The following is a 25,621-nucleotide window of genomic DNA, read 5'->3' on the forward strand; positions in this document are numbered from 1 at the left end:
CACAACTACTCATTACGGCTATAGGACTGCTGTCTGAGGTCACATGACCTTGATTTATTGTGCCACAGCTATGTTTGTTCATGTGCGCATTGAACATTCAAATATGCATTTATTATTTTTATCAGACTATAAAGTATCTGGCATGTTTTGGCTTCAAAATCACAGACGATAAAAAAAAACCCCGCCCACATAGTGGCACAAACTTTATTTAAATATCAAAGCAATCGTAATTTTATTATTTCTATTGCACAACAAAATGGTTTGTCTTGCGTTTCCATCTATGTAGACCAAACATCTCCTGTGATGACACGTGTGATACAACCAGTGAGCGAAGTCGAAGTGCTGTACACACATTGCACAGGATGAAAATGCTCTGCACCAGTTTCCGCACTACTTTGCAGAGGCCCGTGAGCGCTGAGGCTTCGCTTGCAGCAGCAGGTGTTCGCATAAAGCAGCTCTGTGGTGAAGAAGCTGGTGGAACAAAAGCTTCATTCTGAGACGCTCTCACCACATCCTCTCATCTGTCTGCCCCTCCATCTTCACATCGCTCTCAGCAAGCAGCTACCACATCCTGCCCTCAGCCCTCACTCACACACACTTCAACACAGAAACCCTGCGTAGGGGTTGATAACTTTTCGATAAGTGAATAAAAATAACAATGCATGTACAAACATATTGTTCTGTCTTCAGTGGTGATTTATTTTATTGGTATTGAACAATACGCGCTTCGCTATATAATTAGCTGGAATTAAACATCTAATTTACATATGAACTACATTTCCATTAGTCACTCAACATACTGTTCATCTAAAAAAAAAAAAAAAACAATCCTTAAGCTTCAATAATCTTTATTCTAAACTGGAAAATTCAGATATGAGCCATGGAACACCTACACATGCAAATCTGGAGACTTTCCACTGTAGTTACACCATGTTTAGTAGAAATGCTGTTTCTGAGAAGTCATTTATTTTCATAAAAACATTCATTTACAGTATATAGTTCATTAAAATGCACAAGAAACAAAGTGGTTTGCGCCATTTAGCTTTATTATAGGAAATATTTCTGTAACTATTTACATTAAGGTTCCCTTTACTAATGTTACTCACTGCATGAGCTGATATTAATAAACTAAAATGATTATAAAAGTAAAAAAGTTAGTTAACATATGTATTAATAATTTGTTAAATATTAACTAAATACACCAGCAGTAATACATGTTTAATAACAATGACTGATAATACAGCAATATAAATGGATAAAACATGATATTACAGTTTCTAAATGGAGACTAATTAAAACATTTAAATTCTGGAGAACTGCGGCGTACAGCTCCTAACTTTTAGGCTAAATATTAACTCCAACATATAAAGTAAGGTGTTTTTATTCCACACTGTTGATTTAATGTTACATAGAATTTGCTGTATGTCTTACAGTAGGAATTTATGTTGAATTTACACCTATCAGCCATAACATTAACACTATTAATTATACTCATAAACTGGTGACAGGGTCACGGGCACCAAAAACTCTCACATGTTGGTCTGTCGGTCTGATCCCACAGAAAAGTCAATACTGACCTCAAGAGAAAGGCACCAGAACACCAAGCACACTACAGCCGGCTGCTCATGGGGCCCAGAGGTGTCCAGGTGGCACAAGGGGTACCTACACAATACTGGGCATAATGTTCTACATCGTAATGTCATGGCTGATCCGTGCTTAAACATTAGCTAATTTAGGTGTTAAATATTTGACTTATTTGGTTCATCAATAAATGAATGAAAGCATTTGTTAGTTTGTTATTGTGTACTTGGTCCATTAATGCTGAAGGTCTTGGTTTATTGTAAACTAACCAATTAATTAAATGATCTGAGTAAAGGTAAAATCTTAAGATACACAGCAGAAAGCTTACATATTACAGTCGTACAGCCACGTAGAGGAACTTTATGTAGAGCAAATACACATCATTTTTATCCTTAGCTATAAAAACACCACAAATGCACTAAATTCACTTCTATTAAAGCTGCAAAACGGAATTTGAACCTTGAAGTGTGCACCCAGTACACCACAGCCCGGCGTGTTGGCTAATAGTTCTGTAATCTGTGAGGGTTTGGTTTATCAGCAGATTTGCTAAATATTATTTAGCTCATCATAATGTCTCCATCTTCTGTCATCAGTGTCTTTTCTTTTGTAGCCTGCAGGGACAATAAGCATTTAAAAATCAATACCATAATCCAAACAGAGACAATCAAACAAATTGATACAAATGCTGTATTTCTTTTAAAGTTAATATTATAATATGTTACTTAAATTAGTAATTTGTGGATTACCTATAAATATTAACACTACAATTAAACATCTCTATGTTAACTAAGTGTTAATGAAACCATTGGTGAAAAAACACTACAGTCAACATATACAGTATGTAGGTTAAATACTTTAGTTAAAATGCAGCTAAATGGAAAGTTGTGTGTGCTGGCAACATTACATGTGTATTAAATCTGTATGTACATGTATGTGTACTCAGTAGGTACAGTATATAGTACATACTGTAGGTTTAAAATGTTTATAATAAGTTAATATACAGATTTCATTGTGTTTGTGCCTTTGTGTTGTTGTACCCTGCATCTCCACACCACGATGCTGATAAACGCAGCATACAGCAAACTTTTGCCAAGAAACATCAAGTAGCCAAATCGTACAGTGACAAACGTCCTCACTAAAATCACAAACAGGCAAATATCATTTTATTAGCAACAAAATATTTATAATCAGCTCTATTTGTTCTCTTTATTGTGCATTTAGAATTTATCCATTTTAACTCACCTGGTATTTTGTCTGAAAAACAAAAAAAATACAACATTAATTAGTACATCTCACAACAGACCAAGTCCTCTTAAAGAACCAGAACCATGTGTCCTTAAGCTCATGCCTTAGGGTACTACTGGAGTTCATCTCCCCAGACATGGTAAGTTTAGTGGGAACAGAACATGGCTTTTCTCACTGATATTACATTTATAAATGTATGTAAATCATATGTACATAAAGTAAAGGCAGGTAATTTAAATGTATTAAAAGTCTCTTAAGTTTAGGGGAAAAAAAATCGAATTTTCTGAAGATTACGAGAAGATAAAGTATGTTCTCCCATCTTTCTTTGACAGTACAACCCTGTTACCCATTTAACTATATTTAACACAATTTGTATATTTGCTCATTTGTAAAAAAATGATTCTATTTTACACAGTATAATTTAAAAGTGAATGTAGTCAACTGTCGGTAAAAGAAGCAGCAAAAAACAAACAAGGTTTTATTCATAAAGGTTTCGTTTTATGAGACGCACTGAGTGTTAAACTCATGCTTGTACCTGGTATAAACCTGATGGTTTGGTGGATCTTCTCGTACTCCTTTCCATCATAAAACTTACTGATGCATGTGAATTTGTTTTTGATGTTGGTCCACTCGGTTAGATTGACCCTCAGTCTGCTGGACATGCTGTAGAGCCTTGTGTCGGGATCCTGTTGGGCCACATGGTCTGTCGCCACACCATGGGTTCTTTCTTTCCCATTCACATTCCAATTTATACTAACATGATCAGGATAGAAATCTTTGGCTAAACACACCAAAGTTACCTTGTCCCCTTTTATATTTGCGTTGCAGAGCTCTTTTTGAGAAGGTGGCATTAAGTTTATTGTCGGGCTGGTGATGGTCACGTTGGGATCTGAAGGGAAAAGGAAAAGATTTCTTGGAGAGGTAGTCAGGAAATTAATCCGTGTCAGAATAAAAACCATTTTACTGTAAATCTGAGATCATTTATTAATAGCTATATCAAGTGTGATGTCATAAATATTCATAAAACATCATGGAGTGTTAACTGACTTTGATTTGAAATTGGTTTTCATTGATATTCTGACATTTTATTTTTTAAGGTATTTGTCCAAATTAATGAATAAATACATGCATTAGTCCATATTGGATTAGGAAATAATGAAGTGTTTACATTCACAGTCTTTGACTGATTTAAAGGTTCCTCTAAAAACAGGAAGGATGATTCCTTTTGCATTTGAGATCATAAATAGGGGAATATAAGATGATAATGGAACACATGACTGACAGGTGTTTCTTGATGCCCAGATGTGTCCTAAACAGGTCTTTATTTAAAAAGATAAAATGCTTTAATAAAATTGGGAGGAACTTCATCATGCAGCAAGACAGTGACACAAAACACACTGCCAATGCAACTATAGACTTTATCAGGTGAAATACGATTAACCCACCTGAGCGTTCAGGATCTCAAACACAAATGTCTCCAGTGTATAGCAAAACCCAAAGAATCGGCATCGCCGTTCCAGTACTTTTGGATAGAGTTGTATATGAACATAAATTAATGCCAATGAGAAATATTGGGCAACTTAATTAGTATTATGACTCTTGACTTCAGTATTATGACTTGTTTTTTTGTGTGTTGTGTGTGTTTTCTCTAAAGCTTGTGTTACCAAAACAATACCTCTTTATGTGCAAACGTACTTGGCAATAAAGATTGTTCTAATTCTGTTTTCGTTGTATTTATAGACACATTTGTTTGGAAATAATAACGCAAATTAAGGCCTATAAGGTTAAACATATACAGTAGGGTAAATTTGAGATTCTTGACATCAGGGCAGTTTATTGGTTGTGTTGACTTCAAATTTATGCACAAAGAGATAAAGTACATCTTTGTTATTAATGATGCATACAGTATGCACTACTAGGCGCATATGCTGCACTCTAGAAAAGGTTACCAAGAGATTGTCATTACTAATGAATATTCATATAGAGTCTGACTCAGCTGTTAATGTAAAGGATTAGTTTTACCTATTGAAAATAAAAATGAATTTAAACTTTATGAACAGGTTCAGAACTCAGTCCTACTTTAAACCTCTTCCTAATTTCTATCTATCATAAAATCTTAACGATAATTATCTTAGAGAAACTACTTGAAATCCATAACAGTGGTGGCCAAAAGTGTTTGTTGCCAAAAGTAAAAGTCTTTGTTTTGATGACATTCTCAATTTTTTTTTAAAAATATGTACAAATTAAGATAGCAAGAATATGTTACTTTATGCAGTGAAATCGGTATACAAAATCAACATTTAGTATGAAGTCATTTATTCTTCAGAACCGGTCGGATCCGGCTGGGTATCGAGTCAGAAAGACGTCTGCAGAACTTTGGTGTCACTCACTCGACCTGTGACCACTTGATCACCTCCTGAAGGTCACGTACAGACGTTTCCCACAGAATTCACTGTTCACTTCACAGGAATCACAAGTTACTTTAGAATTTCCAAGTTTTAGGTGTTTTTAGGTGACGTGCGGCTTCTGGAAGTAAAAGTTCTGCTACATATTTGTTCCATCTATTAATTAAAGCAGCTGATTCTAATAAGCACGACTCGTCAGCCAGATAGGAGAGCATAGGGAGAGAACTAATCCCCACCTGTTTTGTGCGCAGGGAGAACTACAATACAGGACAAGTGTTGTGTTAACTCTTGTGTTATCTTGAATTTTATCATCTAGTCAATTAATAAAAGTGTATTAAGTATAAAATTTAATGTTGTAATAATAATACGGTGGTTAACTTACCCAGAACGGTTAATTTGGTCCCTGGTCCAAATTCCAACTTTGCGTAACTAGTACATGTTGATTTATCTCATGACAGAAACCAACCTACATTCATGAGCATTATTTGAGTTTTCCTAACTCTTTAAATAAATTACCATTAAATCATCGAAGAACTTCATAACTGAAAACCTAACGTGACTATAAACAGGATAAGTATACAGTATTTTGCAAACCATATATTAACTGACTTTAAACCGTGGATTTTAATTATCAGTGGCGTAACGGATCACGATTCAGAGTGTAGCATGTTATCTGAGTTAAACATCCTACAGTAGATATACAATAAAGAGGTATGTGACATAATGTTATTGAGGAAGTCATTAAAGTGTAATTTTTGATAAATGAAGCTATAATAATAATAATAATAATAATAATAATAATAATAAAAAACACAATTTTATAGGGAGTCATCCTCCATAACCTATTATTATTATTATTATTATTATTATTATGCTTTTAGTACAGGGTAATAGGAAGGACAGTGAGAAACACAGTTACAATCCTTTAAGTTTTTTAAAGAAATGTACTCACCTAGAACTGTTAGTTTCGTCCCAGGGCCAAATTTCAAGTCGGCAAAGCTGACACACTGACACGAGGCCTGACATAAACTTCAACAACTTAAAGGCACTGATGGCTATCAGCGTTTGAGGCCCCTCGGCTTTTACAGCCTGAAAAAACAAACCTTTCTCTGTACAACCTAACAGGGCCTCTCATAACCTCCAGAACTGTGCAGAATCAGTTGGGTCTGATTCATTAAACTCGTAATTTAATAAGCCGTCTATAGAAATTGTAGGAATATTTCGAGCGTGATCGGTCTGAGCTCACAGTGGCTGCGGGACAATGTTTGTGAATAGTTGCTGCTGCTGCTGCCTTGTTCAAAGAAAATCACATAATCTTCAACGTTAATAACAAAATAAAACATAAACATAGATTTTAGACATGCAGAATGTTTCACACCTTTCTGTGGCCCTTTCACGTGTAGTGCATGTGCTTTTTATTTTTCCAGATGTTTTGCTCATGATGCACTTACAGTATTCTCACAGTTTAATCTTTCGTATGTTGGACGCAGGCAATTACACCATTACATTGACCATTGTGTGTGTGTGTGTGTGTGTGTTTCCTTGCCACGGTTGGCCATTCAGCTTGCTTATTAGGGACAAACTGATCATTTAAATTTGCACTTCTTATCCCTCTTATATTTTTCTCTTTTCTATTCAGATGTATTTAGTTCTGTAAATCGCTTAGCGACAATGCCCATTGTTAAAAGCGCTATACAAATATAATATAATTAAATTGAATAGAAGGGGGTGACACTGTGGCATCGTGGTTAGCACATTCGGGGTTGAGGGGTCAAGTCCATTCCTCAGGTGTGTGTGTGGATGTTCTTGGTGGCCTTCCTCCTCGTAATTTGGTTTCCTCCCACAGTCTTAAAAACATACAGTGTAGGCAAATTGGTGTCACTGTGTGTGTGTGTGTGTGTGTGTGTGTGTGCCTCCTGGATCCATGTACAGGATAAGTGTCATAGAGAGTGAGTGAGAGTGAGAGAGTGTACTGAACCGTGACCTGCACTATAGACTATACACTATATACTGTATTCTCCCTCCGTACTCCCAGTCTTACTGGTTCTGGATGAGAATCCACATGACCCTGAGTAGGACAAAATATTTACTGAAAAAAATAAAGATGAATACGATGTAGAATGCATGGTTTTATTTATCACGTGTTGACGTAAGTGTACAATGGCTGTGTGTACAGACGCAAACGTCCTTCAGCAATATTTCCCTTTTTATGGTGATACATTTTTACATACATAGTTTTATTTCAAAAAGATTTTTGTTTCATACATCAAGTAAAAATCATAAGTGCTGAGTAAAATATTTGTAATAAAAATAGCTAAATATATACAGGAAATGTTGTTAAACAAAAGTAATAAAAAAAACAAAAGAAAAACAGGAAGGCACTTAAAAATAATCATGCTTGTAAATACAGAGCTAATATCGCAACTAGCTGTTAGCATATTAATATGAACTGTCATGACCTCTGTCATGACCTCTGTCATATGACCAGATGGATGCTCGTCGTCCCCACACCGGTCTCAGTGGCGTTACTTTGAAATAAATCTCTGTGCAACAGAAAATTAGACTTTATATAAATTAATTGTTCTTAGCCTAAGTTGTTATTAATAACTGTACACACACTTAGTGTAATAATATAAACATTAACATTATAAAGATAAACATGTAGCAGTGAGGGAGGCTCTGTACCTGTCTCACGATGTACGCGATGAATAAACCATATGCAAAACTTTTGGCAATGAACATGCCATAGGCCAACATCATCGTTTTCCCTGATCGAACATACTTTTCTAAAATCAGACAACAATGAGATTAATTTAATTACAAATACAAAAAAAATGTAAAAACATTCAGAATAATAAATTTGATTAATACATTCATAAAAATGATAACCCTATTAACAACAACAGTATGCGTAGTATTGGAATGAGAGATCTTACCAGGGCTGTACTCATTATCATCAACTAAAAACAAACAAACAAAGTTTTAGGAACATTAGTATAATAATAATAATAATAATAATAATAATAATAATAATAATAATAATACATAGATACATACTTTTAGGACCTCTTATGGAGTTCTCACGTTCTATCGTATCGCTCCCATTAAAAAATGAGACAATGCAGGTGAACTCGTGGCCTTTAACCCATTCTTTATATTCGATGTTCAGTCTGCTGCTGATGGTGTAGAACTTTTTATCTGTATCTCGAGTGGCAGCCTCGTCTGTACCGACATCAGTGGTGCGGTTTTCTTTCTCAATTTCCCAGCGCACTGTCACATGGTCAGGGTAAAATTTTTCAGCCACACACACTAGTGTGACATTTGTCTTTGTACACACTTCAGCCTGTGAAACATTTAGAACCTTGACAGTTGGTGGAGTGACAGGAATGTCTTTATCTGAAATCACAAGACATTGTTATGAAATGGATCAGTGTTACGGATTAATAGTGAAGGAGAAATGAGATTACTCAAATTATTATTTGCATGAATACATTTTAAAGTATGTATGGGGGGGGGGGGGGGTATTTGAAAAGTATACTATAACCAAGAAATTTAAGCACATTTATAAAATATTCCCTTTTATCCATGTGTTTTTTAAGCCCAAGTATTTTACTTTACATTTAACATGAGTTTTAGCTGACATGCTCCAGTACATCCAGTTACCAGTTACAGCATTTCACGAATCTGTGGAGAATTTTTTTATTTCACTCTGTGTACAGCATTTGGCCACGCCCTCATCCAGAGCAACTTACATTTTGTCATCTTATCTTACATTTTATACTCAGTATATACTATAAATACAACCACTCATAATCAGCATGTTCCTGTACATATGTATAGCCATGAGCGTGTTCTCTTCTTGACATATATTATCCACTGCACAATGTTTGCCATGTTATATTCTATATTACCATGTATGTACGAGATCCTTATCACCTGCTGTACGTTCTGTACATTAATCACTCTCACCCTGTACATATGGACTCATACCCTCGGTTACCACATTGTTATTTATTTAATAAAACTTCTGGTTAGGTGCTAACTGCATTTCTTTGGTTTTGTACATGTACTTCGCACAATCATGTTGGATCTAATTTTAATCTAATCTCATTATACATTTGGGCATTTGAGGGTTAAGGGCGATGCTCAAGGTGATTATGAAATGTTGTGCAATTATTGCCAAACATATGGCAAAAAGATCTTTTGTATTGTCTTTTTAAAAAAATATATTTACAGCAACCACCACATCGATGTACATGTGGACTGTACGCAGGTTCAGATAGAAATGTTCTTGAGTTTTGCATTACACACTGACCCATATGGAATATATATAAATATATAGATACACTTAAGTATAATTTTATATTTAACACATTGCAATCCAAATGTATTTGAATACATTTTTTTGAACCACCAGTTTTTTAGTGATCATAAATACCAGAAAATGTGACTAACAGATGTGGAAGTGGAAAACATTACAAAATGTAAATGCAAACGGTCGGTGATTTGAGTGGGTCGCTGGTTAATGAAGTTATTGAAGAAAAGGATACACAACCATATATATTGGGTGTTTTTTTTTCTAAATGCAGCACAACTAAAGTGCCACTGTTTAGTAACACCCTATCATGGCTGACCCTGAACTTTGACCCCAGCTCCATGATAATAAATAAATTAATTATAGGAATTAAATTAAATAAAATAAAAATCTTTTGCTGTGACAGACTCTTAAAGGTTTTTGTCCCAATACATTTGTACTCTGTGCCTCAGCCGGTCTGCACTAAAGATCTCATGTTCTAAGTTTAAGTTTAATACATCTATCAATAAATAAAAGCAGAAATTCTGATTTATTACCTCATTAATTGTTTGATAACTAAATATCTTTATTATAGGGAAAAAGCTTTGAGAGAACTGTATGTGCTTATTCAGTAAAAATAATTAGATTACAGTGTTGTTTTTAGATCCTGATTACTTACAGTAAGTAGTTTATGAACTAGAGGAATATTTTCATGTCTGTACTTAATGTAAGATATTTTAAATGATTAATAAGTGATCTGTACAGTATTATTACGCACATGTACAAGGAATGCAACATTATGAAGATACCACATGTATAATAAAATCCATAAATGTTTTAGATAATTATGAATTATTCATACTCAAATAGAAAAGACTTTACAATATATTATTGCCTTAGAGGATTACATAAGGGTATTCTTTTACCTTTTAGACTTAAAAAAAAAAACTATGACTATGAGAGATTCATAAAAAAGATTTTCATTCTATATCCTGTAGAATTCTAATAGGGATTATATGACTTGGGTAATCACTTCAACTGAATAATGTTTACCTTTATATTAAATTACTGTATAAATGGTACAAACACAGATCAGTCTTACATTTGCTGAAACAAAAACTAAGTTTTGACAAGCACAAGCTGTCATTTGTATGGTTTTGGAATATTTATCTGATCTTACGGTTGTATGTTGAACTCAACTGACTCCCTGGCAGGAAAGCCACAAGCAGTTTTCTAAGAATTAACTATGATCCTGTAAGTTTTCATCTCAATGTACAAGCGGGTCGTCTAGCATAATCATATTTTATTTGTTATACATTTATCATAGGCAATAATGAATAAAGCTACATCTTTACCCCTTTTTCTTGCATTATATTAAAAAAATATGTTTTACAGCAGCTAGACTAATCTGTATTATTTCTATAATATTTTACATTTTAGCTCCCCAGACAGAACATAACAGTGTGTAAAGGCCATTCCATTCGCTAATAAAAACAGATGAGCTTCATCTTACCGAGAACAGTGAGTTTGGTCCCCTGGCCAAAGTATGCAGGTCGGTTGTTCACACTGAATTTCAGTAAGAGGAAAAAGACCTGCAGCTCCTACGCTTCAAAGGAGGCTATTTGATCCATCTACACTACTTTTAAAAGCCAAGGGTTCTTCAAAATATTATACTAAACATGAATATTTCTAGTATGTACTTTTGTCTGCTATAAAACTTAAAAAAAGAAGAAACGAACTAAATGTGAACAGAACTCCACTAACATGTACTAGTAGATAATAACTTCACAGATTATTTCTAAAGAATAAGTGACTCATGTAAGTTGATTTACTGTATTCATTGTATAAGAGTAAATTATCTTAAGAACTAGTCTATTATCAGGATGGTGAGTCCAGTGTCCCTTCACATCTACACTTTTGTCTACGTTCTACACTGTATGTTCACAAAACGCCTCGTCGCAGTCATTATGCTCAGTTCTCTATAAAAGTCAGTTAGAAGGAAATCACAAAATAAATAATGCTAAGTAATATATTTAAACAAAAATGTTAATTTCTCACCTCTCACTGTGAGTTTGGTGCCACTGCCAAAGTGTGCAGGGTTGTTGAAGTTCACACTGATATCACGCTATAAAGAAAACCTGCACTGCTCTCACAATCTGCTAAACACCAGCGTTCAAGATTTTAAAGGGCAATTAATGTTTATTAGAAATGAAAACGATTCTGCATGTAGCAGTACAGACTGATACAGAAGAGGCCAAACTGTTTGCTGGAGCTGTAACAGTCTGTACTGAACACCAGCAAGCCAGAGACGGTAAAGATTTAGTTTAAAATACCACTTTACAAATACTCTAATTACAAACCGATATCAAATAACTTCATTACAAATTACTAAATGAGTTAAATGTTTAGTATATTAACTATAATTGCTATTAGTAACATGATATTTCTTACCAAGAACTCTTAACTTGGTCCCTCCACCAAAGTGAGCTTGAAGGCTCCCAAAGGCACAGACTACACTAACAGCTTATTAATAAAGTCAACCAGTTATTATTCTCTAATTTGGCCTTGCAATCTACTATCTAAATAAATAAATACATCTAAAATGATTTTAGTGCATCGTTATGCTCTTGACATGTCAATAACATCTCTATTCCTCCAGTTCCACATCCAGCCCAAAGGAGACGAGAATTTCTTTATCATGTTCACACAGGTCAAGTCAGGTCAATCACCTCTTTCAAGAAACCTCAGAAATGTTTAAAATCCTTAATCACACTTTCTTACCTCTTACTGTGAGTTTAGTTCCACCGCCAAAGTACGCCTGATTGAAGCCTGTCACACTGACACTAAGCAACCGAAAAACGCCCAAACTTTGTGCAAAACGACCCCAGCACTGCTATTATGCAGATCTTAAGATCTTGTAAGAATATATTCTCCATATAATTAGTTTTTTCTTACCTAAAACAGTGAGTTTGGTGCCGGCTCCAAAATATGCTTGCAACCCGGAGCACAGAGTATTAAGGCTGTATGTTTAACGTCTATACTTAGCTTAGCGTACTACAACATTGTAGTTTTCTTTCTTTTCAGACACTTACATCAAACAAGTGACACACTTCTTGCACACTTAAATCTTTATCAGCTCAGGACATTCATGTGGAGATTTGACCAAAACTGATAAGTCTACATTAAACTGTTTCAGATTTATTAAAACGCTGGAATAAAACAGATAATCTTACCGACAACCGTGAGTTTGGTCCCCTGGCCGAAGTGCGCAGGCTGAGTGTTCACACTGAACAGCAGTAAGATTAAAACAGCCTGCAGCACTTAGGCTGGAAGATTTACTGCACTTTGTTCTTATTATTGCACATTTCCTAAACAAACCCTACTGTAATGAATCTTATGCTCATGGCAGGCCAGTTGAATTTAAATCAGAAGAGTAATGTCCCTTTTAAAACATTATTGAAATTCATCCTGAACTCTTCACATCGTTATAAAATGCAGTCTTCATGAAATACACTTCACAAATGAAATTAAACAATAATGACGTAAAAAAATGATATTTTCTCACCTCTAACTGTGAGTTTAGTTCCACTGCCAAAGTATGCAGGATCTGTGTATGTCACACTGACACTGAGCTACTGAAAAACCTCCACTCGCTTTTTCCCCGCAAAACCTCACTGTAGTTCTGTGATTATTTAATAGCAACATTTCTACCATCTTAAGAACAGTATACAGTATAGATCTGAAGTTTTTCTTACCTAAGACAGTAAGTTTGGTGCCTGCTCCAAAATGTGCTTGTGAAGTAGAGCACAGAGTTTCAAAGCTGTATCTTTAATGTCTATGTTTCCGATTAGAGAATTACGCTCTAGATTGCAGTTTTATTTACAATATCAGACATTTACATTAAAACAAGTACAGTGTTAGAAGGTTTACTTTAGAGCAAGTTAAAATTTCTTACCAAGAACAGTTAGTTTAGTCCCTTGACCGAAGTAAGCTGGATTGTTTCCATAAGCACAACATGATCGCTTGTGAACGAAACGGCTGGCGAGCAAATTTACTATAGAACAAACTCGCCTGCTATGTTTTTTCTTTATAACGTAACCCTTTAAGATTTCCCTTTTTTAACACAGTAGATAAAATGACTCAAAACTCATAATATTAAACAGATGCAAGCGATTGATTAGTAACATGATATTTCTTACCAAGAACTGTTAACTTGGTCCCTCCACCAAAGTAAGCTTCACGGCTCCCAGAGGCACAGTGTACAAACTCACTAATGAAATCATTGTTCCATCATGTCCTACACAGTGTGTACAATCTATGATTTGGCTAAAGCTTGATTTCCTTACGTGCATCACATGTATATCATTCACATGCTGTCTATGAGACTTCTGTATCATGTCTAATGTCTAAGGCATGTCTATGCAGTCTTCAAGGAAGACAGAAATTCTTTAAAACAATACATTTTGCTTGTTGAAATGACTTGTTTAAATTAAAGTTAATAAAGAAACATGCTTAATTTAGAACAGTTTTTGAATCCTCACCTCTTACAGTAAGTTTAGTTCCTTGTCCAAAGTAAGCAGGATAGGTGCCTGTCACACTGAAAAACTAAGCTACTGAAAAACTCCTGAAGGACTGGATATACTTTTTATACCCTAAAAGGGTGACCAACTGCTTATCCTTTATTCCTTTTACAGATTCAAAGCTAAATGCTTATTCTAATAAAGAGCAACTGCAATTGACAATAACACATTTCTTACCCAGAACTGTTAACTTGGTTCCTCCACCGAAGTAAGCTTGACTGGCTCCAGAGGCACAGCAAACAAGTTCACTTATGAAATCACCCCACTGTCACTTGCCATATAGGCGACAATCTAATGTTTCCTTACTGCTTACCTATTTTTGTGCATCTACATCATGTTTTTATAGCAATTTTAGCAAATCTATGAAGATGTTCTCTCTCTCTCTTGGGAACAGCATTTTGATTATATGACCAACCTCTTAAAAACATAAAAAAAATAACTGCAATAAAATGTAACCCTTTATGTATACCATATTTTATAAAAATATATCTATTTAAGCCTCCTCACCTCTGACCGTGAGCTTTGTTCCACTGCCAAAGTAAGCAGGATAGTTGCCTGTCACACTGACACTCAGCTACTGAAAAACTTCCTAAGGACCGAAAATATTTCTATTCCCTAAAAATAACGACCTACTGTATATTCTTTCTTCTTTTCACATATTAGCCGATCTATATACTGATATAAATAAAAGGCAGGACTGCAACTGATTAGTAACATAATATTTCTTACCAAGAACTGTTAACTTGGTTCCTCCACCAAAGTGAGCTTGACCAGCACCAGAGACACAGCGTACAAACTCAATATTCAAATCACCCAAACATATCCATCACCTGCCTATTTCTTTGGTATCGCAAACATATTGTGTGTACATCTTCATTTAAAGTTCAAGAAACGCATGAAAAAAGTTCTTAGCTCAGAATAGTGGTTCGATTATAGAGTTTTAAAATCTTGTTAACGAAACTTAATAAATAGAGTTTATCCTTTATAGATCAGACAGTTAAGGACATAATTAATGAAGATTTCTCACCTCTGACTGTCAGTTTAGTTCCACTGCCAAAGTATGCAGGGTCGTAGTTATCACACTGACACTAAGCTACTAAATAACGTCCACCCTTTACTGTATACTGCTATAGATTTTGCTATAATATTAATATACAGGTTTATAAATTGACACATGGTACTGGAGCAGAATTTTAACTTCATTAAAGAAAGGACTTAATATTACCAGAACAACCAAAACACTTTATTATTTTAAATCCATATACTGTATTTTTTTTTATTATTTAACTATTTAAAAATCCATAATTATGCTTTTTTTTTACAAGTTGAATCAAGTTTTATTACCTCTTACTGTGAGTTTAGTTCCACTGCCAAAGTATGCAGGATTGTAGTTAGTCACATTGAAACTAAGCTACTGAAAAACCTCCACTGGTCGAGCAAAATGAATTTAACTCTCAATGTTACAATAAGAACACAATGTCGACATTTTATTGGATTTTTCTTACCTAAGACGGTGAGTTTGGTACCTGCTCCAAAATATGCTTGTGAATATGAGCACAGAGTTTTGCGGCTGTATCTTTAATGTCTTAATGAACTTTTCCCTTCACTGGAGTGTTTTCTTAATTTCTATACACCTTGTTTACGAGGCCTTGTTTAGACACTTCATACAAGGCAAACAAGGTGATCTTCTGTTATGAAAATGACTTAACTACACGATCTTTACTGTGTTTCTCGGGTTTTTACATGACCAGATTTACCTGATTGTCCCTGTGTTTTCTTCTAACACAACTTTATACATACAAAAAAAAATGACTAGAAACAATTTAAACAAAATAAAGCCACTACTTACCAAGAACAGTCAACTTTGTGCCGCCACCGAAATAGGCTTCATAATTGGCACAGCATTTGGTTGTCATATCAAAAAGTGTTTAGATTCATGTTCTAACAACTATTTATAGCTATAATTACGGCTATACATGCCATTAAATAATACGTTTATACTGATGTTTGCTAAGTATGTTTTCAGTTAAATAAATTCACTTCAGAGCCATTTCTTACCTAAAACTGTGAGTTTTGTTCCATCTCCGAAGTATGCTGGCTCATTGTAAGTCACAGTCTGATTGCATTAACCAATTTCCCAGATCTTTCTAATGCTAATTGTATCCTGACTTTTATGATTTTAAGACCAAAAATTTTCTTACCTAAAACTGTGAGTTTTGTTCCAGCTCCAAAGTGTGCTTGATCACGGTTATCACGGTATGATTACATAAACAAATTTTTTCAGATATCTCTGATGACAATTGTCAGTATTTTGGGCATGACCTCTATGTTTCTTTCTTCCTTTTTTTTTTTTTACTTACAAACATACAAATCTCTTGGTTTCTGCTAAGGCTGCGTGAACAATTAATGTAGATGAAAAGTACAGGAACCATTTTCACATTAAAAAAAACTGTCTCCAAGCATTAAGTCAAGGTTTTCTGCTCTGTCCAATGGAGAAACACTTTAGATTTCCAATTAGCAATGCAATTTCACAATGTTACATTGGTCATAATTACAGGATTAAAACATTCTTACCTAAAACAGTTAATTTTGTTCCATTTCCAAAGTATGCTTGATAACCGCCATCACAGTAGAACTGCGTAAACCAATTTCTCCCTAATGCTAATGCTATAAACCTAGCATGACAAAAAAATCCTACACATTTTAACTGCATCGGAGGGTTTAAATATGGGAAAAGGCAACCTCGAGAGCTCCTATGACTGAGTGCAACAGCACCATAGCTGAAGAATATGACCTCCATTTAAACCGCCAGCACATAAAAGGCCTTTCAAAAAAATTCATCCAAATCGTCCCATTCTCCATATTTTTCATTACCAGCAAAATGCATTTAATGTTGATTTTAGATTATTTCAAGAACAAGACTTTCTTACCTAAAACAGTGAGTTTTGTTCCAGCTCCAAAGTGTGCTGGATTGGCATTGGCACAGTACACTTGTGCAAACAAATTTCCTAGACCTTTTTAATGCAAAACTTTTCTCAACTCTATAATTTTATATGACTACATACTTTCTCATGGATGCTGATATGGCGAAGTGAAATGATAGATTAATTAGACATCATTTCTGGCGTAGGAACCACTGGCACTTAAAGGAACACGTCAAGGCAGAGTCATTTTCTTCACTACCTGCATGTCTGGACATTAAACATTGATGACATTTTCAGGACCAAAACTTTCTTACCTAAAACTGTGAGTTTTGTTCCAGCTCCAAAGTGTGCTTGAGTGTTCGCACAGTACACTTGTGCAAACAAATTTCTAAGGTCTATTTCATGCTAGTTATACCAAGCTGGCATAATTGCATTTAGAAACCTCCTAAAGGCTGATGTGACTTTATAAAAATGGTTATTAGATTTATAAATTCATAAACATGGACCTAAACAATTTGGTTACAAGCCACGTGTTATTAATTAGAATCTTAGTGAACTTACCTAAAACAGTCAGTTTTGTTCCATTTCCAAAATATGCTTGACTGCCAGTGTCACATTGTAAAACAGTGCTTCAGTATATGCATCAAGTCCTTGTAGTATTCCATAAAGGATTAAAATAAAAACATGAAACAAGGTAAATACAATATGATATCCAATTTATAAGCACTTTGGTGTAAAGTTTTAGGTGATCTGTCACAACAAAAATGATGAAGAGCAACAGTGATCCAACAGTGATCCAACAGTGTCCATTTTCATGATGGAAAAAAGTTATAAAATCATCAATAATGAGTGATAAAAGAAAGTTCCATATTGATAAAGAGACGTAGAGACTAGGGGTTTAAATTTATGTTAAATAACCCATATGTTCCTGCCCTCGGATCTACTGACACTCACGGTAAATGCAGGGAGGTTTTTGTACGGCGGCTCTATGGGAATGTATCATTGTGGCCCCCTGTCCCCACGGTGTTAAAGCATTAAACAAAAACAAAATTGTGTGTTCTGCCTCTCACCCGTACCCCTCCCGCAACTCAGTTTATCTTTATTTCTCATCAGACATTTTGCACAATATTATAATTTTGTCAGGTGTTTCAGCAGGCAGCGTAATCTAAACTGAATGTTACTATTTCTGTGAGAAGAAATTGAGCAGGTGCATCGTATTAAAAAAAAAAAGATCTTTCTGTGTCATAACCCCCACCCACATCCTCCTGTAACTGTATTAAAGTGTGACAGATTACAGGATCGACTGCCTTCACTATAACCACACCAGGAGATGGAGACACAGAAGCCTAACATTACTAATGCTCATCTTATTAATAACATTCTCTAAAACTGATCAGGAAATACTTGTTTTTTTTTTTTGTTTGTTTGTGCATATTTTCCAGATATGGGACAAATAATTCTAGTGCAGATTTCAATATGTTTCCAATGTTTTAGGAACTTTTTAGTTATAGGCCACACCCTCTTCCCACTCTGCCTTCTGCAATCAGAGCTTCTCAATTTTATATTACATCATGGCCTGTTCCTAGAGAGCCTTAAGGTTTGTAAAAAAACAACAACAACAAAAACACAAGCAAAAATACAAAACGAAACATATAAAAACCTAAACAAAACTTTGTGAAATGTTCATGATTACGCTCAACTGAGCTACAAATATGTTATTACGTAGGAAACCTTAACAGATACTTTTCTAGAACTTTTCCCTGTAATCTTTTGATAGCCTCTTGGTCTTTATGCTTAAGTTTTTTTTTTTTTTTTTTAAATTTTATTAAAATAAATTGTGTTCTGAATACTCAAGTTCCTAGATTTTTCTTGAGTAGAGATATTTAAGATAGAGATTTTGTTTTCCTTCAAGGCCTTTATCTTTTAAAATACAAACAGGGTCTCAGTAAACATTGACACACCTTAGAAACCAAAATCTTCACCTTAACTAATAACCTAATCCTGGTAACTTTATATTAAGCTTATTATAACTGACATTTATTTACCACATTAGAAAACATGAACACACTATAAACTTTAGCAAAAATGCAGCATAAATAACATTTACATCGGTACCCCTTAAAGCTCAGAGTATTATAGCCATTATTTGTTTGATGTTTTTTTTTTTTTTAACATATATCGGGCTTAAGATTATGCAGTATGGGGTGAACCATCACAAAATGGACAATATGATAAACTGAAAATAAATATTAGCTCATTTTAACCAACTATATAAACATGACTGAACCAAAAAATATATATAAAATATCACTGGCGAAACAATAGCATAAATACACATCATCACATGTTTTTCTGGTTGTTTTTGTTTGTTTCTATGACCAAAAATGAATAAATAATAATCTGCTCATTTTTGTGACATCATTCACATATTCCAGTAGTGGTAAAATTTACCTGTTATGAAAGTAAAGATAACTTTGGTTTTACCTGATATATTCGAAAATCCAAATACACAGTTTGATGTCTGAATACAATGGCACCTGATACAATGATTTTTGTATTGTAATAATAAAAAATAAAATAAGATAAATAAGTAATGTCTTTATCAACCAATTCATATAATCAGTGAGAAATTTTAATCTACAACAAGTTCAATACATTTTGTGGTTAAACTTTCAAAAATAAGGTTGAATGTCAAATTATGGTATTTACGCCTGAAGACAATAAATATTTAGGAATATATATTTACAATAAAAAAATAATGTACTATGGATATATATATATATATTGTACATTATTTTCTGATGGGCCAATGATTGGTCAATGTACAATGTGCAATTGACATTGACTTCCTCAACACTTAAATAGATAATCACTTAAGACCAATTAATAAAATAATTACTGCAGTGATTAATAATTTTCAGGTGGCAACAATTTTTTGACAATTGTTAAAAGCGGTATACAAATAAAATAAAATTGAATTAAATTTTATTTTACCCCCACTGATGTAGTGAGTAGCTTCTCATTTCTTAAACAACCATGTAGCAAGATTTACTGTATACTGTGTATTTGTGTCTAAATGGTCAAATTAATTATCGGCATCAAACAAAAATAAAAATAAATAAATAAATAAAAATAACTAATAGGTGATTGCTGAAATTATTAGAATTGTGTTGAGAAATTACCCAATGCGTTATGAAAAATCTGGAAGGAAGTAATGGGTCGGAAATAATCATGAATGACTCGTAATCAATTAATCCTTTTAATTATGTGTAAAGTTGAATTATGAAATCACATAGTTTTGTGAAACTAAGATCATTTTCATCTACAGTCAGTGTGATGAGAACTCAGGAATGGGATTAAACAGGTGTGTGTCCATAAGAAAACCACATATCAGTGAGACTAATCAGAAAAAGGCTTCAAGGAACATAAAGACTGGACTTTGGAGTGATGGAGAAAGGTCATGTGACCTGATGAGTCCAGACTGAGCCTATTCCAGAGTGATGGGCGTGTCAGGGTGAGAAGGGAAGGACATGAAGCGATGCTCCCATCATGCATAGTGTCCACTGTACAAGCCTCTGGAGACAGTGTTATGATCTGGGGTTGATCAGTTACTCAGGTCTAGACTCAGTAACGTTATGGGGCAATAAAATGAAGTCAGCTGACCACCTGAATGTACTGAACCACCAGAGGATCACATGTATGGAGGTTTAATTCCCTGATGATGCAGATTTGCTAACACCATAGTAAGTCAAGAAAATGTGATTCACTTGTCTCATGAATTCCTCTGCTGTATTTCACTGTAAAAGCTTATTTCCTCAGTTCATCCTGCAGAGGTCAGCATATGATCTATAATCCACTGTATGGCACAGTAGTAATATCATCTCTCTCTCTCTCTCTCTCCCTCTCTCTCAGTAATCACATAGACATATAAACCACAGGAAATTTATAGAAACCAGATATGAACACAACATTTAATTAATCAGCTAATTCGTTAATAAATAATTTTTTATTAATCATTATTTTTTGTAATTACAGTATGTTGATTATCCTATAATTAAAGAATATTGATTACTTCCAGCCTGTGCTTTAAGGCATAGAAGTAAAATAAATGTAGAAATACACCGCTTTCAGTCCGTCAGCTGCGTGCTTTGACTCTTCCGTGACATTAACGTCGAGGTTATTGTGCAAGTGTGTAGCTCAGCTAAAACACTGTGCTACTCGATGCACAGAAGTACACAGCTGAATCCCTCGCTTCCAGTCCGTTTAGCTGCAGGCTCGCACGCTGCACGTCAGGACGGCTCATGGAGTACTTACTCTTGTTATATGGTTCAATTGTTTGAGCCATATCTTTCCCAAGAGACATAGTGATCATGTCCATTTCACCCAAACCTCTGTGTCTGTACCAGTACATGTAGTAATGAATGTTGTCATCATGCTGACATCCAATTTCCACCGATTCACCACCTTTCCTGATAAGTAAAGATGGATTTTGAGTAATGTTTACTCCATGTACGGATTCTGCAAGAGGAAGAGTCAGATCGTAAATTCATTCAACTTCACTTCATTTATACTTTATTTACCACAAACCTGATAAACAGTTAATTAATTAATAAATGTTGTACTTGTAATCATGAGCAAGGCGAGCCCGACACACACCAGCCCCATGGCAGAGGGAAACTGATAGTCTGTCTGATTCGTTACTTCACTTTCTCACTTTATCGGTTCTCATCAGCAACAGGAAATGATGTCACTTATCTGTTAAACACATAGCAGACTAAGATCTTCATCGTTTAGAATCAGAATCAGAAAGGGCTTTATTCACAAGTACATTTGTACATACAAGGAATTTCTTTTGGTGACTGAACACAACACAAAACGATAAACAAACAAACAAACAATAACTGTCTGACTGTCCTGGTGTTCAGTGCTCTGTAGCGCTGAACAAACAGTAAACAGTTCAAAGACAAGATGGCTTGTGAGACTCTAAAGTGATTTCATGAGCTCTTTTCTTCACTCTGGATATATACAGATCTTCACGGGTGGGCAGGAGCGCGCAGATAATCCTTACAGAAGTCTAAGACTACTTTATAGTCTTCTGATGTCTGATTTTGGATAGGTTCTCCTGAAGACCACAATCATCTCCACTGTTTTGAATGTGTTCAGCTCCAGGTTGTTGTGACTGCACAAGACATCCAGCTGCTCAACCTCGCTTCTACTGTATGTGCAAACACGTCACTGTCCTGAATGAGGCCTGTAGTGTCGTCCACAAATTTTAGAAGCTTGACAGAGGGGTCTATAAAGGTGCAGTCATTTGTGTAGTGAGAGAAGAGCAGTGGGGAGAGAACACATCCCTGGGGGGCACCAGTATTAGTGGTGGACTGTTGGACACAAATCTCCCTGTTGTCTGTCTGTCAGAAAGCTTGTGATTCACTGACAGATAGAGTTAGGAACAAAAAGCCGTGTTAGTTTGGTCTGACGCAATCAAGATGCAAAAAGGTTACAAATATACGTAAATTTTAAATTTTTACTATACGGTATATAAGTGGGCTTATTCTATTTTTAGATGAAAAATACTTGATTTTTTTATTTATAGTTTGGCTATAGCTTGCTTCACTGCAATCTCCTGCTCAGCATCACACAATCATGTATCTGCAATGCAACACACATAAGTTGAAATCATATTTTAAATACAATAAATGTTAAATCCTTACAGATAAGTTACAAATAAAAGGAACAACATTGACAGAAATTTCAACTAAGGCCAAACATACACCATGTCCTGTCATGGGTTCTGCAATTACTATATTTAATAAAAAAACAAAAAAAACATGATGTGACATTACTAATGTTAAAATAATGTTTCGTATTTATTCTGTAATTTCAGAATTTTTACAATGTACTTAGTATTTTAATCTTTAAAGCAAACCAAAGCTGCAGCTAAAAAAGCTTTATTATTATTATTATTATTATTATTATTATTTTCTCATAATTGTGCTATTAATTTGTGAGATATGTGCGTAGAATCTTTTCTTGCTTTATTGACGTCACATTTGGATTTGACACAAACCCAAAAGATTTATAAAGGATAAAAAAGTAAACTAAATTGATTAGTTAAATCAGATGAATCCCAATCCGGTGAGGGTTCTTGTAAGACGGAACCCTATTTTGCTCCACTGTGTCTGGCAGCGCAGTAATAAATGCCACTGTCCTGCGGTGTCAGGTCTGATATTTTCAAGCTGAACTTATTTTCGGCTTTGACTAGGCCCACACTCATCTTCTTTGTGGCCTGCTCATACTCCATCATTAGGAACTGTACAGGTCCACCATAATGTGCTTGCTTGTACCATAGCATAGTGTAGCTGCTTATGCTAAACCTCGCCTCTATAGTGCAGTCAAAGGACATCGTACTGCCAGAGAAAGCCGTCACTGAGGATTGCTCCTGGTGCACTTCCACAGCTGAAATCTCACCTAAACAGAAAAAAGTGTGACTTTTACAGTACAAAGTTCCTGCTTATAATTTAATTTGTGTTCCCAGATTTATTATCTGGATGATAAAATACATATCATTTTATAAATCTAGAATTGTGGAATTCTTTTTTTAAGTCTGAAATTTTTTTTATAAAAAATCAAACACGTACAAATGCCCGGAAGCAGCAACACCAGAACGACCAGTGAAAACATTTTCATCTTCTCTTCGCTCCTTTCTCTGAACGCTTTAACATTAGATAGAAAAAGGGTGTATAGTCACAGACTAGGGCACTGCCTGGATGGGGGGGATGGGGGGCGGTGACATATATATGTTCATGTTTTTTCTGTGATTTCATTTAATTTTGGGATATTTATGTTGTGCATTCTGAACTATACAATACCTGCAGCCTTAAACCCTATTCTGAATAATATATATATATACAGTATATGAGAATGAACTAGCATAGAAAATACAGGTTGCCATCGCCTGTCTTTATATCCCTGTTGAGTGAATGGGTTTTATATCTTTATCATACAGTAGTAAACCTTAGTATGGTGTTTTATTTAATTTTCTTTGTTTGTTTTCTCTTTGTTTGTTTACACAATTAGGTGTATGGACACAACTTCTGATAACAAAAACACTGTTACACCATCCTTTTTAAAATAACAACTGACTGTTACTGTTGTTGTTTTTTAATTACCCAATGCCATGTGTGTTATTTCCGAGTTTTGAAAATCCAGTATTGTTCTAAAATGTAAAAAATAAATCACATGGCATTGGGTAATTAAATAACAACAACAGTAACAGTCAGTTGTTTTTTTAAGACATGATGGTCAGCTGTTCTGGAACAGTCGTTACAAGAACAGTATCGTGTCGAGTGTGTTTGTAAAACCCATCAAGCTCCATGATGAAACTGTCTCTCATGAAGACCTTCCCAGGAAACCAAGGGTACTCCGGTTGGTGGTTAGGCTAATTTAGCGTTCTCAAATTTCCCATAGTGTGTGAATGTGTGAATGAGTGTGTGTATGTGTGTGTGTGCCCTGCGATGGATTGGCACCCTGTCCAGGGTGTACCCCGCCTTGTGCCCTAAGTCTCCTGGGATAGACTCCAGGTCCCTGTGACCCTGAATGCAGGATAAAGTGGTATAGAAGATGGAGTGAGTAAGTGAGAGAATCTAATGACAGAAACTTCAAAGTACTTTTGTAAGTCGCTCTGGATAAGTAAATCCAAAAGTAAATGTTAAAAGATCGTCAGACTCAGCTCCCCCCCTGCTGGTCAGAAACATACAGAAACACATTGTATTGTATAAACACAGAATTACCTGTAATATTAAAGATACATTTTTACTAATATTACATTAAAATAAGTCTGAATATAGTGTCAGGCACAAGGCAGATTAGGACTGAATGAAAAATAAAGAATGAGAAATGGGATCTGTCACTGGTCTGACTGAGTGTGTACATTTCGGAACTTGAAGCACTGAAAACCCACAGGATTGCAGTATCAGAACCAGGATTTAACCTGAGACCACAGTGATTTGGACTCCCTGCCTTGCCACCTGACACGGGTCTGCTTCTGAGCTCGAGCAAAGACATAACAAAGAAAAGCATGTAAGAAGTTAAACCTAGAGGAGATGCTGTAATAATAATCAGTGGAGCCCATAGTCAACATTTCCTTATTAAACACCAGATGGTAATATAAAACCTCAACTTCAGGTTGAAACAGACGCTGATGTGTGGTTGCGTGTATTTGAAGTTTTAGTAAAGAGTGTGTGTGTGTATCTAACACTGTGCTGACTGGCTGCACAGTAATAAACAGCGGAGTCAGACTGGATGAGTTTAGAGATCGTCAGACTTCCTACAGTCATGCTCTTTCTGCTCAGCTGGAATCGATCGTTAAATCGATCCTCGTTATTTGGTTTCCCCGTAGCGGTGTTGGTATATCCAATCAGTGTCATGACTGTGGGACTGTTTTTCACATACCATAACATTACTGCTAGGTTACTGTCACCATGGCTACACGGGATTGTTACATTGCCTGTTGCGTTTGCTAGGAGAAACGAGATCTGTTGAAATTCTACACTGTTTATCCTTCCTGTAAAAAAAAAAAAAAAAAAAAGATCA

General features: G+C 35.0%; 1 gene segment (V, D, J or C); it reads right to left on the reverse strand.

Annotated features, from left to right (window-relative positions):
- Nucleotides 1–253: 253 nt before the first annotated feature.
- LOC128535645 (T-cell receptor beta-1 chain C region-like) lies at nucleotides 254–23,708 on the reverse strand. The segment is given in 7 exon segments: nucleotides 254–2,192; nucleotides 2,619–2,716; nucleotides 2,824–2,835; nucleotides 3,362–3,715; nucleotides 14,283–14,327; nucleotides 23,204–23,497; nucleotides 23,668–23,708. Coding segments are annotated over 6 exon segments (792 nt in total).
- Nucleotides 23,709–25,621: the final 1,913 nt, after the last annotated feature.

This window comes from Clarias gariepinus, chromosome 13 (genome assembly GCF_024256425.1).
Source record: "Clarias gariepinus isolate MV-2021 ecotype Netherlands chromosome 13, CGAR_prim_01v2, whole genome shotgun sequence".
In the NCBI taxonomy this organism is placed as follows: domain Eukaryota; kingdom Metazoa; phylum Chordata; class Actinopteri; order Siluriformes; family Clariidae; genus Clarias; species Clarias gariepinus.